Source organism: Coturnix japonica, chromosome 2 (assembly GCF_054131305.1).
Source record: "Coturnix japonica strain WE chromosome 2, WE-NBRP24, whole genome shotgun sequence".
Taxonomy (NCBI): Eukaryota; Metazoa; Chordata; class Aves; order Galliformes; family Phasianidae; genus Coturnix; species Coturnix japonica.
This window is the reverse complement of record NC_140664.1, coordinates 59181855-59196663: the sequence shown is the minus strand read 5'-3', so window position 1 is coordinate 59196663 and position 14809 is coordinate 59181855. Positions and strand designations below refer to the sequence as shown.

Here is a 14809-nt window from a genome sequence, read left to right as displayed (position 1 = left end):
AACAACTTCATGTTTGTCTACTAATCACTGAAAGAGGCCTCTTTTCCAGGTGAACGTTGTTAGAACCTTTTAGAAGTCTCAGAGCTCTGCATTCATTTTAGCCAGGGGAAAGAGAAACAACACTTGCTCATGGGGAATGAATACAGCTTGATCATTGTGAATTATTACTTGTATTTTTATAAAATAATGGAGTGCTGCCAAGTATACACAGTGTTAAGAAATACGTAAAACATGCAGGCTAAACTCGGAGATTCTCTAAATCTTAGGCAATCAAATAAATGTTATTTTAAACTTTTTTTTTAAAATGCCTGATTATGATTTACTCATGTTTATTTGTATTTACTTACATATTTACTCAGAGTTAGAGGTTAAGAAAAGTCATTTGTCATATCCTGTAGGCCTTTGGCCTCTGCCATATCGTATGAGTGAACTTTAGCTGTTTAGAATATTCCCTTCTCCTTCTGACAATTCCTACAATTTTAAAGTGAGAGTTACCTTGTTAGACATCTTCAAAGTCCTAGAACAGCTCTCATTCTTAGCAGTCATCGGGTTTAGTCATACATGTGCTCAAATATGGATTGCAGCTGCTAATTACTGTTCTTAGTTCTTAGCCCCTGCTCCAATAAATGCAGTACTGTGTCCATGTAGATGGTGGGTCACTGAGAACAGGCTGGTCTGGCCCTTGGGTTTTCTGATTTCTCTCGAAGTGTTAGATAACTTCTAACCGCGTCAGAAGAGTGTGCCAGGGGAGGTTCAGGTTGGATACTAGGAAAAAGTGCTTCTCAGAAAAAGTGGTCAGATGCTGGAATGAGTTGCCCAGGGAGGTGGTTGAGTGACCTCTCCTCAAGGTGCTCAAGAAATGTTTAGATGTTGTACAAAGGAACATGGCATAGTGGGGAAATATTGATGGCAAGTTGACGGTTGGACTAGATGATCTTGGAGATCTTTTCCAACCTTGGTGATTCTATGAATCTGTGTGTCTTCTTGTTGGAATACAAGAAGGACTGTAGAGAGCAGCAGCTGTGGAGCAAGATAAACAACATGAGAACCAAGGACACCTCTAGAAGAAGAACAAACAGCTTGCGGCTCTGATAGGATAAGTGCCCACATGAACAGTTGACAAGTGTTTGTGGAATGTTGACATGTAGGGGCGAATGGGAAATCTAGGAAAAGAAAACTTGTGAAGGTATATAAGTGATGTGAGAACTTGTAATAAATGATTTGAATTGTTCACATCTGAATCCATGCATCAGACACAGCATCTTCTCACTTCTTCTCCAGAATGCTGAAGTAGTTAGGCAACTCTCTCTTACACCTTGTCCTTGTACTTTGACAAGGGAGCATGCAACTGCCATTGGCTTATAGTGAGTGTGATGTGATGACATAACCAAAGACAGCAACACTGTTGCACTTGGAACAGCAACGTAGCAAACCCAGAAGAGATGCATGGTGCAAATTTCTAGAATGCATTATTTTTCAAAGAATAACCACTAACAAGTAACATGCAGAATGCCTCTTGAAAGCACTTTGGATAAACAGGACTTTTTCAGCAAGGCTGTGAATCAAGTAACTCAATTCTAAATTTACTGGTGAACTTGTTCATCATTACCCGTTCTCTGACATGAACCAGATAACAGTGCTGCTATATACTCCTTCAAGAATTAGATTATGCCAGTAGTTTATTTCTGAAGGATGTCTATACCAGGCACATTATTCCTGTCAATATTTATTTTAAGTTCATACACATAAGAAGGATTGCTCCAGAAATCCCAGATCTCCAGACAATGACCAACCCTAAAGCAGGTTCCAAGTATACTGCCAGATTCCGGCAGTCTGATTCTGTTGGTGTAAACTTGCATAATGGATTCTTCCAAACTAATGTAGAATTTCAGATGAAATAGCAATGAGCAGCCAACAGGTTCAAGCCTTTGTTCTTCAAAGTTGGCTTTTACTCTCCCTACTTAATATGCAAAGGCTTATCCTGAAATAAAAGTTACATATTTTACTTCTTTAAATGACTTGGATTTCTCTGGCTGATTGAGTAGAATGGAGAAATCTTCCAGCTAGAGCATTTTCTGAAGCAGGGAGCATCTTCTTTCCTGGGACAGGTTGAAGTTATAACCAGAATAGAAGGAAGTTATGTGCACATGTACTGCTTGTGCACTCTTTTTCTTTGTTGCTTCCTTTAATCCCTTACAATAACAAAAATAATGCAAAATGCTTAAAAACTTATGCACATAATTTTATAGAGAGTATTCTTAAAAGGAGAGAAACAGTGTAGCACTGTGAACCACGAATGAGATTAAAGATGATAGAATCATAAAATTATTAAGGTTGGAAAAGACCTCTAAGATCACCTAGTCCAACCATCCACTTACCACCAACATTGCTCGCTAAACTATGTCCCTGAGTACCACATCTACCCTTACCTTAAACACCTCCACAGACACTGGCTCTACCACATCTCTTGGAAACCTGTTCCAGTGCCTGACCACTCTTTTGGAGATGAAATTCTTGAACCTGAACCTCCTCTGGTGCTACTTGAGGCCATTCCCTCCAGTCTTGTCACTAGTTACACAGGAGAAGAGACTGACCCCCTCCACAGACTCCTTTCAGGTAGCCATAGAGAGCAAAAAGGTTTCCCCTGAGCCTCCTCCAGTCTAAACAGTCTCAGCTCCCTCAGCCACTCCTCATAAGACTCGTATTCCAGACCCTTCACTAGCTTCATTGCCTTTCTCTGGACACACTCCAGGGCCTCAGTGTCTTGTAGTGCGGTGCCCAGAACCGATCACAGTATTCAAGGTGCAGCCACACCAAAGCTGAGTACAGGGGGATGATAAACCTCCCTGATCCTGCTGGCAACACTATTTGTTATACAAGCCAGGATGCCGTTGGCCTTCTTGACTACCTGGGCACACTGCTGGCTCATGTTCAGCTAAGTGTTGGCCAATACCCCCAGGTCCCAGTGGCCTCAGCCCATCAATCCAGGCTGTCCAGGTTCCTCTGTAGGGCATCATTTCCTCTGTCAGATCAGTAATTTCCCACAACTTGGTGTCATCTGCAGACTTACTGAGAGTGCACTGAATTCCCTCATCCAGATGTCAATGGAGATATTAAATAGTATGAACCCCAAAACTGACTTCTGGGGAACACTACTTGTGGCTGATTACTAGCTGGATTTAATTCCATTCACCACCACTCTCTGGGTCTGGCCATCCAGCCAGTTTTGTACCCAGCAAAGAGTGTACCTTTCTAAGCCATGGACTGCCACCTTCTCCAGGAGAATGCTGTAGGAGAGAGTATCAAAGGATTCATACTAGCTGCTCATGTTAGATGTACAGCTGAGTTGCATTTTATTTATTCTTTTTTTTTTTTTTTTTTTTGGGGGGGGTGGGGGGTGGGGAACTCAAGGCAACTGAAGTGATAGTGGCATTTTTTCTGTATCAGGGCCTAGATCCCAGCTCCTTAGCGACCTCTGACATTTTTCTACAGATATCTGCAATATTTAATGCAGGGATAGCAGAGAATGACATTACTTGATGATCTTTGAGGTCTTCTCCAAGCTGAGTAATTCTAAGATTCTATGATTACGTTTATACTTAGGTTGAGTTTTATATTTGAAATATTCATTTGTACGCGCACATGTATTTCAGTACCTCAGACTCTTGGAGAATTACAGTTTTGCTTTAATAGTTACAATTTTTTCTCAAGTGAACTTGAATGTCTTGAGTTTCAATAGGAATTTGTTTTCTCAATATTTGTTTCCTTTTGTATTTATTTGAATTAAACTTAACATGTAGCATATTTTCCTTCTACAGGGCACACACATGTTTCAACCGTTTGGATCTTCCACCTTACCCCTCATATTCTATGCTGTATGAGAAGCTGTTGACAGCTGTTGAAGAAACTAGTACCTTTGGACTTGAATGAGGGGCTTCAGGCAATTCTGCTGTTTTTCTGGCTATTGATGTCATCTTTCCAACATAATTTAATATTGGTTTCCCATGTTTTCAGTTTTGAAAATAAAATAAAAAAGAATCAAGATTGACAAAGGCTGTGCATGAAGAACTGTCACCCTCCAAGATCTAAACTTCATGCTTTCATCCTGTTTCCTATGGACTGCTAGTCTGTATGCAATAGAAAAACAACTGTCTCAAGGTTTCTCTAAATACCTCCATTAATAACAATGAAAATACAAATGCAAGTTACACTACACTTGATCAAATGTTATTAACTGTTTACTTCCACCTACACTGATTAAAAAATAAAAAAATAAAAACCCAAGCATTCCAAGCTTTTATATACTTACATTTTCTAAATCAATTTGCAGCCCATCTTACTTCTTAACAGTTGAATACAGTACGAGGAGCTGGTCAAATATATTCTTCACCCATTCTTGTTTTCTCTGTACATACTGTCCATCTCAGAGACACTAATGAACAGTCCTTTTATATATGAACTCACATCAGTTTCATCAGCTGGAACTGGCCCAGATTCACAGTGCAGATAGGACCTTCGAATACTTAAAAAACAATGATTGCTACAATTGTTCTTTGCCAGTACTGAAGAGAACCTGCACTTCAGAGATACTGAGAGAGGCATCTCTATTGTAATGTTTACCACATAAGAAGCATAAGTTTGTGCACACTAAAGAAGGATATCTTATTATGTAGCATAAAGACCGGGCTCCTTTACCTTACTATTGTATGCAGCAAGGAAAATGGGAAATCAGATGAATGTTCTACTCTTGTGAATACCGTTGGATTCTGTTTACCAGATCTTTGTTCTCTGATGTTTAAAATGCTCCTTTCCAAATGGGAAATACAGACGATTCCATCCCCTATGTTAGAAGCCACTTATTGTCTGTCAGACTGGGCTAACATGGTTGCTGGGGACAGGTTTTGGTTTTGTCATTTTTCTTTTCTTGTTCAATGCAAATCTCCATAACCTTCAGAATGGTTGTAGACAGGAAGATTTAGTCTAGGATCTATCGAATGAGAAGCTGCAGTGAATGGTGGTGCTAGTCAAGGATGAAGTGTACTGTAACTCTGTTATGGTTAAAATTTTGTTGTAGCTCCTCTTGGAGTCAGCCTAAGGGCCCTCCAGACATGTTATGTATGGCCAAACTTAAGAGCAGTTTCTTATTTCTCCAGACAGAACCCACTTCAAATTGGTGTACTTTGCATTCCAACTCTGAAAGCAGGGAAGCAAAGGAAAACAGCAATAGGCTTGTTTTTGGAAGGATTTTGCTGAGGCTATTACAGGCAACATCACTGCTCTGTTGTGTTCTACTTATTAATATTTGCTGACCTTGTTTTCCAAGACTGATCTCAAATTGAAAGTGTTTGTCTTCACTGGGAAAAGAAAATAAGTGTAACTACTTCTGATGCTAAACATGTGAAAGGATACACGAAATAGGAAGTGAGAGTCTTGTGAAGGGTGAATGAAGGTAAGTAGGAAGGTAACTTCATAGTATCCAACAGTTCACATGAAATACCAAACTCCTTTGGGGGCTTGTAACAGTTGTGTTCTAGCTGTGCTCCAGAATAACTAAAATCAGATTACTTCAGTGTCTGACACATTCCCAGTTTTATCTCCAGACAAAAGAGCTGAACCCTGTTTTCTCACATAGTTTAATGGTGGCTACACAAACTCATCACACTTGAAAAACTGCATTCATAGTTTCTTACCATTCTGCTTTGATTCTTACATTAGTGAACATCTGAAAGGTAGGGGAACCCAAAGTATGTATCTAGACAGTACGTTTTATTAATGATATAGAAAATATTTGGGATAATTAAGTTGACCCATTCATTCTATTTCTGTAACATTTCTGCCTTGTTTATAGTAATTTATTGTATGGCTTTTACTGAGAACATATTTTAAAATACGTGTTATTCATATTGAGTAGAGTTGTGTAGGGATGCCTTAACTACATGCCGCCTTTCTTATACCAGACACCAGAAATCATGCCTGTTATTTCCACAGAACTTGAGCATCTGCCGCACATGCCCAGCCCCACTGCAGAGTAAAGATGGAATCTTTTTTCTGAGTACATCTATCACATGCATATGAACTACATAAGGGTGAGTCAAAGCATAAGAGATCAAACAAAATCTTCCAGTGCACATTATTTCTGCCTCTTCGCCACTGAGCTCCAAAGTTCAGTGTACTCCTGATTTATTCCTGGTCATATTATTGTAACAAATTTATCTGTGCTTTGTCAAACATTGGGCATCTTCCAACAATAGAAGAAAAGGCAGATAAGTATCCTATTGGTTTGGCAAAAGAGAACAGTGCATGAAGAGCTGCCTCATTGACATAGTAAAAGAAGTAAAAAAAAAATTAAAAAAAATATCTTTGCAATGCTGTCTAGTTTGTTATTTTTTTAAAGTATTTAAAACTCTATTTTTTAAGAAAAAGTAAAACTATATTTTGTAGCATAATATATTTGTATTTCAGAGGCAGCATCAAAACCCACTGACTGAAAGAACAAAAGTTTTCTCCTGAAATTCTTCCCAAAATATTCTGGCCCTCACCACATGCTGAGATCTAAATGAGGTGCCGTGCATCTCCATGTTTGACAAATGCCATCTCAAGCAGCTTGTGTGCTTCTGCTGTAGAAAATATACAGCACAGCCTGCTACTTCCCATCAAAATCCTTAGTCCAAGCTTTCAAGTGCAAAAGTTAAGAGTATTTTTAAAAGTTTTTATGCGTAGGTGTTTGTGATGACATCAAAGTAACAAGATCATGCGAATTTCGTTGCAGGATTTTGTTTGTTTGTTTGGGGTTCTTTGTTAGTTTTTGTTTGTTTTAGTCTAAAGTCAGGTATGAAGGAAAGCAGACAAATATTTCTTAAAGATAAAGAAAACACTATGCTACTCTTGCATTTCTTTCAGATTCCATTTCTATTCGTCTTTCTTCCCAAACACCCTCCCCCAATATGTTTTCAAACACTGATATAATCTCTGGGGTATTTGGATCTACATCTCACAGGGCATTTTTTCATTCATACCACAGCCTGAGTCTAGACCCATTCTGAAGTGAAGAGGAAGCCATGCACCTTGGTGTCCCTGTATGTTGGAGTGAGAGAGCGAATGGTGATAACAAGTGAGGGGAAGAACCCATCTCCTCTGCTCTGTTATTAAACCTGTCTATTACGTAATAAATTGATTTTGCATTATTGTATTGTTGTATTGCAAGTCATACAACCTTCCTCGTTGATCTTATGATTCAAATGCTATTATTAGTATCTCTGCTCTCTTCCCAGGTCTGCATTTTCATTTGTAAAATATGACTATTACAGAATTTCTGATTTCAGTTTCTCATAGGAAGGACTTTCAAATTTTGTATCAAGCAGACTTACTGTGAAATACATGAGCAATGAGCATTCAAAAAGTCTGTTCAGCTCCTTCACCTCAGTTCATTTTGCATGTGGTGTTGGCTAGATTAAGATATGACACAAACAAACATCAGCAGATTTAAAAATGCAAATTAAAAGTGGAATAGGCAATCTGACAGCTTTTTTGAAGTGCAGTTTCTGACAGGAGGAACAGATGATGGTAGTTTGTACATTTGGGTTCAGTGAGTTTACTTTTCTCAAAGTGATAGTTGTGATGGTATTAATGGCAGAAGGAAGAAACAGAGAATCGCTGTTGGTGAAATCCTGGTGCTACAGTTGCAGTACAGTAAGAGAATGAAAATAAGTATTTGAAGGTCCACCCTCTGCTTTGAAGTAGTCACACTACTTCATAAGCACAAAATGTAGGATTTGATCCAGTACAATCACAGCTGTACCTTACTGTTGTCTGCATCAGGTCTAAACTTTACAAATGTCATTTCAGTCTGCAGTATATTCTGTGAGCATCCAGTCTTAATCATGTGGCTGTGCATATTTGGAATATAATTTTATGTTCTAAGGAGTTCTGTGGCTATGACAAGGCAAAGAGTAAGTCATCCAAATTACACCAAACATCTAATGGAGAAATCATGAGTTTTGTACAGTCTTACACAGGACTTTTTTCACCAGGTTTGTTCAAGTGCCCATGAAGTTTTTAGCGAACTGTAGCTAAGGTCTGAGTTGGTATTCTAGTCTGAGAAAGCCTGTGGAGGGGGTTGGCTTTGTGCTTTCTTATTCTTGTTTCACATTAACAAATAGTTGACATATCTCTAGGTCAAAAAAAGTAGGATACTGAATTTTGACATGGAAATTGACTAACAAATACACACTCACAGCAGAGGAGTTAAACTCGCCCTTTGCTGTTAATCCTGTGGCAGTCTATGGAAATCCAGAAGGATGAATGTGATGAGATTTGTTTCATTTCTGTTGAAATAATATTTTTTGCCCTGTCTCTATAGTAATATTAATATAGCTTCCCAGTCAAGATTGAACACTTTCAGTTAAACATAGACCAATAGATCTTTCTATAATAAATGCGGTGCTTTTTCTATTATAATTCTTGCTGTACCTCACTGTTCATTATTAAAAACAACAACAACAAAACACAAAAAACTGCTGCAATTTACTAAATCTGTGATAGGATTTCCAGTCATCACAAGGTCCAACAGATTGGATTGTTACTTTCTCTCTTGTGGGTCATGTAGTTCCTTTGTTCTAGTAGAAAAACAGATGCCTGTACATAGTAGTTACTAGACATAGTAAATATTGTACCATTAGCCAAATTCCCTGCAGCTTCCAATTTCTCTAAAAAAAAAAAAAAAAAAAAAAAAAAAAAAAAGATATGCCTGTTACAGTTTTTGTTTAAGAATATATAAAGTTAATGGCAGGAAAGGTCCTCATTGTTGGACTGATTTTGCTTATATTGACAGAAAATTGTCACATGATAGGCTGTGCTTTCTATTCAACCATATCACTATAGAGGAATGTCAATAAAATCACTTTGTTATGGTACTGTGTGGACTGTCTCATTCAAATAATTTCTTTTGTAGAGGATGTATTTTACTAGGGTGGGGGGAAGCTAGCATAGGTGAACATCCACTCACTTGAGCTGCTCTTCCTCCGCCAGGACAAGATCTTATCCATTTATTGCATTTAGGCCTTTCCACAGCTTTTGTTTAATTTCCCAGGGTACATGTCTAAAACTTGAGTTTTTCCCCAAAAGTGTGTATAACCAAAGCCCTTGTACTCACCCTAAGACAAATTCTGCCCCGAAAGCATATGAGGTTACTCACTGTTACAGAAAACATCTGGACAAACAAGGACAAAAGAAGTACTTACCTCACTTCCACATCTAATTACTGCATTACACATATGAAAAGCAAGTGCAGGGATGATTTCTTAATAGAGTATGCTGAGTCTGCCTTAAGTGTTGACAGCAAATAATTACCAGATGCTGTGGAATTCTTAGTATGTCACACACATTTCTTTGCTGCTCATCACTGTAGTATCTCAGGCATGTTTCATTAGCACATTCCAGGTACAATTAAAACATCTCAGATATACAGACAGCTGACCATACATGATACTTTGCTGACCATACCTGTTTTCTTACATAAATGGCACCTCATGAGAGATAATGGTAGAAAAGGACAACTGGAAAGCTTAAATCAAATATGAACAATTACAGGGAAAAACAGAAACAATCACAAGACTCTCCAAGGAAAATGATAAACAACATTAGTAAAAAGCAGTGAGATGAGCTACTAATCATTAGGGTAGATCAGAGACATAAGTTTCTGCAGCAGTGATCTGTCTATGTGGCTGGAACTATGTCTCCTACAATAACTCATTTTGTGAAATTGAATTTTTGCTAAAATACAGCAATATTCCACCTGAAGACTCCATGAGATGTCCTTCTGGCATGCCAGCAAAACTCTGTCAGCCTATAGAACACAACAGCCTATAGGACTCATCAATAGTAGTCCCATCCCACCCTGTGGTAGCAAAGTCGTAGTTTGGTTGTTTTTTTTAAATGCACAAAAGTCAGCTCCAAGCCTGACTGTTGATCTCATATAAGAAGGAAGTTGTACAATAATTGTCATTTCTGCAGAAGAGTGAGAACAAAGAAGAGAGAACAATGCTGCAACGGATACATTGTGTCTCCTCTAATACAAATCCTTCATGAGGTGCAAAACTACTCTCACTTATTTTTTTAATTTAATTCTGGTAGCCTTCAAAATTGATTTTGCCTGAAAATACTTTTCAAGGGTTAATCAAAATGGAGTGTGTGGTTTTGTTCATTTAGTTCCCATCTTCTTGGAATATTGGAGAAGAAAAAAAAAATGATATATTACTCTGTCTGAAACATAAGCCTGATTCTTATTTGTATGTGGCTGTGAAGTAGGTTTATATTGTCATAACTCTACTGTAAACAACATTCATTCCCACAGAGCCACTCTAGCTGGGAAATGCATGTACACTACACTCAATATTTTTCCTTAATCGCTAGCATATAGCATTTCCATGTCAATGATAAACAACAGTAACACTGAGGTCACCTGTGTTCCCTTTTGTGAAGATCAATACACTTTGAGAACATACCTTTACCTTTAATGCATTTCAACATCAAAATAAAAGACAATTTCATCAAACTGAAGTTTAGGAACTGTTACTGTTGTGTGAACATTTCCTAATGTTGGCTTTCCAGGATCAAAATAGCATACAAAAATAAATTGCACATACTCCTATTTTTCTGTTTGTGGAATTAAAATGTATGCTTCAGCCAGTAGACAAAGCAGTATATGTGCCTCACAGAATCATCATCTTTAGATAACAGCTTTTCAGGAATGCAGCTGGGCCAGCACTGGAATCTGCTCAGGAACATTGTTACAAGCTGTGATTTGACTTCAGTATCTCTTTGTTATTTCTTAGTATTAAATCCAACTGGTGAATTTTTCAGAATGACCAGAAATAGTAACACAGATTACTCTACAAGATTATACTTGCAATGTGTGAAGATGTGTTTGATGACAGCTTTGGCATCCTTGACAAGTGAAAGCAAACTTCGCTGTTTTTTGGCCTGGAATTTAACATCTTTTGTGATTCAGGTATTGATTAACAGAACTGGGTCCTCAGAACGTTGCCCTTACTATCCTGGTGTGTAAAGCACACAACATGGCTGTCAAACATCATAATTGTGCTTCAATTTAAAGTATTTTAAAGTACAAACTGAAACATATTATCTTCATGCACAGGGCACAGATATGAAGTAAATATAATCGCACCCTTAATTTTGTAAAATATAAAGTGTACCTTATTTGTGGAAGATAAATCAGCCTCTGAGACTGACTTAGTGCTGCAGAGCAGTGAAAATGATCTGAGCAGCACCCAATCTGACTGGGGACCCATTTGATGTGTTTCCTAACTGGTAATTGAGTGCTATTATAATATATACAAAACTCCCGTTCCAATGGAAAACTGCAAAATATGAACCTGTGAAAGCATTTGGGAAGATTATTCCTCCTAGTGCAAACTTAATTTATCTGTCCTGGAAATAACGATATAAAAACCCTAGGAGAAAAATGAAAAAGTACTACCACATGAGCAGCAGTTTATATTAAAACTTTCACAAATGTAAAAATAATTCCACGAATCTAGCAACAATGATGCATAGTGTTGCCACTTTGTGGAGCTTTGCTTTTCCTCCTTAGGTTGGAAAAGTGAAAATTTGTAACACTTATTTTGTTGTTAAACACTTCTAATGTGTTTCAGTCTGTACTTTCAGTTTGTACAGATGTAGCATAGGACTATTTTTCAGTGGTGTTGGGTACTTAGAGTTCTTGTGCAAGTGCTTTTACATGATGACTAAAATAATTTGATGAATACAGGAGTGAAACAATTCAGGTGATTAACTCTTCCTACTGGCTCACGTGTAAAACAATCACATGGAGAAATAAGAGGTTCATCAGTGCAAAATAAATGACCTCATGTGGAGCTCAGACAGCGTGCAGAAATTCCAGCCACAGAAGATCATATTTCTCTGTGACTACATAAGTTGAAAGAATGAATGAATTTAGCACCTGAAAAACAACCTTAAGCAAGTTCTACATGGTAAGCTGTGGACACATAGATTTCATGTTTCTTTTGCAAATGGATCACAATGATGATGACAGTCATTTAGGATGATCATGTACAAGTTGCCTGAACACTTTCATATTGGAAAGGAAAAGGCTCTGTGAAGACCAAGCTGAAGTCAGATAATTACACCTGAGCAAAACTTATGTCCCTATGTAACACATCTCTGGAACAGAACTGAGATCTTTCCTTCATTACAGTGCTTGCAGACTCAAGTGGAAAAGAGCATTCTTTTAAACAGTGTACTGGTGGTGGTGTCTTCCACCTTACCTCCCACTCATCAGCCTGCAGGCCAAACACTGCTATGAGAATGAAATCCTTGGATGCTGTTGGCAGAAAGGAAAAAAATATATTGAAATATTAAACAGTTATCTGGATACACAGAAACCAATGTTCTGCCATCCATGTACAATTGGTCATATAGTAGGTAACAATGCAGTGATTGAAGCTGAACATCCAAACAAAAAGAACTTATATTTTTTTCAGTAGGTAATACATGAGAGTAACCAGCCTAGATACACCTTATCTCCAAATAAATCAAACACTATCCACACATGCACATTTCTCCTTCTGTGGACCTCGCATGTAAGCTTGTGCTGCAGTACTTAAAATTGTGCTATTTTAATACACAGGTAAACATACAGCAAGTCATGAAGAGTATCCTTCTATAAGGAAAAAAAATTCCATATATCGACTCGATAATATTCCAGCACTGTTGAACAAATCACAGTCTGTTCTATGGCTAGTGCATAGTAAAGAGGGAGAAAATTTTATTTTGGTCAGTTTTAAAGAACAAAGTTATAAATTTGTTTAAATTTTAAAGCCTGTGATTTTCTGTATGACAGAATCAACTGCTAAATTTTTAAAGAAATTCAGTTATCTAAAACATATTATTTGGCCAGAGAATCTTAAATATCCACAAATGTTCATGTCTCAGAATCAGTAATTGTGCTTCTTTCCATTAATTTTCTTTGTAGATTCTTTTTTTTTTTTTTTTTTTTTTTTTTTTTTTTTTCCCCAGAGAACAGTACTTCTTCCATAGTGAATGCCTCTGAATGTACTTTTAGATGTAACGTTTTTTAACCACTGTTTAGTCCGAGTGTTATCATTCAGCAGAAGCAGTCTGGCCCTGCTATAATCTTAACAACATTCTGAGTGGAACGAACATCAATACCATAAGTCTCAAAATCTCCATTACTCTGGTTCTGGAAGTTTTTATTCAGCAATTGTTCTCCTATTTGAATCTTCACCAAGTAATGACTGGGGTTTGGCCTGGACTCTTCCTTGCATGCTGGCCTGCTTCCTCATTAGCCACTCCTCCTTCTTGCTCTAGACACTGGCAGGCAGTGGCACAGAGACACTGTGCCCTGAACAGAGGCAAATTCAACAGGCCTGGACAAGCTGTCTGGACAAGCGACTACCACACAGACCAGTTCTCTTCGGCACTTCAGGACACTAAGGAAGCCAAGCAGTGAAGGGTCTTTGAGATGAGCCAAGCGTGGCTGTTTCCCAAGCTTCTTCCAGTTCTGTCCATCAAACAACCACAGAAACAAACTCCATTCTTTGTTAAAGAATACAGGTCTGCCCTGCCAGACCAGAGTATGCTAGTACCATGAAAGCTCTCACACTAGATCAATCCTGTATCTTCTCCCCTTCCCATGTCTTTTCCATTATTTTATAACAACCTGTGCAGTGCTGAAAAGTACAAACTTCACAAGCATAGAAAATAAAATTGTAACTATGGACTATAAAAACAACTATATACGTAGGCTGCTCTGAAAGTAATGCCTCCTATTTATTTCCATGGAAATGACAACAGATACAAAGAGCACAATAACCCTATTTGATATAGCAAACTCTCAGCTACAAACCACTGTTTTTCAGAACTGTCACCAACATTAGCTTTGCATTTTTGCCAGTGATGAACAAAAGCCTGCATGAGGTGACCCACTATCACTACTGCAGCTCATATCCACTGTATGTTGCCCATAAATGTTTGACAAGCATTGATGAATGTCAATGGGTGCTATTTTTCCTGCACAGAGAAATTTTGTTTTGCTTCATACACACTCCCATGTCAGATACCAATTAGTCAGACTTCCCCTCTGCTAGCATCTATCACACAGCAATAAAACATAACAGAATACTGGTGGGCAGATTCAACCCCTACTGCCATACCAACATCCACCTCTTGTCATGGCTAACATAACAGAGTATTACTTTCAGAGCAGCCCTCGTATAACTATAACGAGGGCAAAACTTTGGAGCTTACTTACGTCATGAAGTTTAAAATCCGAAATTCTTTAACGCACTACCGTAAAGTCTGCAGAAATCAGCCTGACTTTTCCACGGCCTTTCCAAGCCCCACAGCCCCCTACGGCCGCCCTGCGCTCACGCGCACGCGGAGGAGACTCATGAGGTGCGCCCCTCTGCGGTTACGCTTCTCTACTCGGAGCTGCTGCTCAAGGCAGTCCGCACAATTCTCCGCGCCCTGCCTCGCGGTGTCCCGGCAGCCCTCCGTCGCGTTTCTCCACAGGCTGGCGCTTCCCGGCCAGCTCCCACGGTTTTACCTCAGGCCTTAGCCCTTCTTCCCCACAGCTCCCTCAGGGTACTCATGAGGTACCCGTTCCAGCCGCGCTCACCAGGTCCGCCATCGGCAGGTGGCGCTACCTCACCGCCTTGCCGCCCCGCGCTCCCCTCCCCCCGCCCGCCAAGGTGAGGGTGGAGAGGCGGGGCTCCGTAGCCACTCCCCTCTGCCGGCCGCGGTGTTCCGT

General features: G+C 38.9%; 1 protein-coding gene across 37 annotated transcripts in view; it reads left to right on the top strand.

The window, feature by feature from the left end:
* Positions 1–8912, top strand: part of HECW1 (HECT, C2 and WW domain containing E3 ubiquitin protein ligase 1) — a 216469-nt gene extending 207557 nt beyond the window's left edge. For 34 of the 37 annotated variants that reach the window (XM_085539863.1, XM_085539872.1, XM_085539876.1 and 31 more), the window contains one exon: positions 3819–8912. In XM_085539863.1, coding sequence (XP_085395989.1) covers positions 3819–3930 — 112 coding nt within the window. In that variant the 3' untranslated portion in view covers positions 3931–8912. The remainder of the gene's footprint in view (positions 1–3818) is intronic. The other 3 variants (XR_014943461.1, XR_004306356.2, XR_004306357.2) reach the window with 3 other exon arrangements.
* The last annotated feature ends 5897 nt before the right edge of the window (positions 8913–14809 follow it).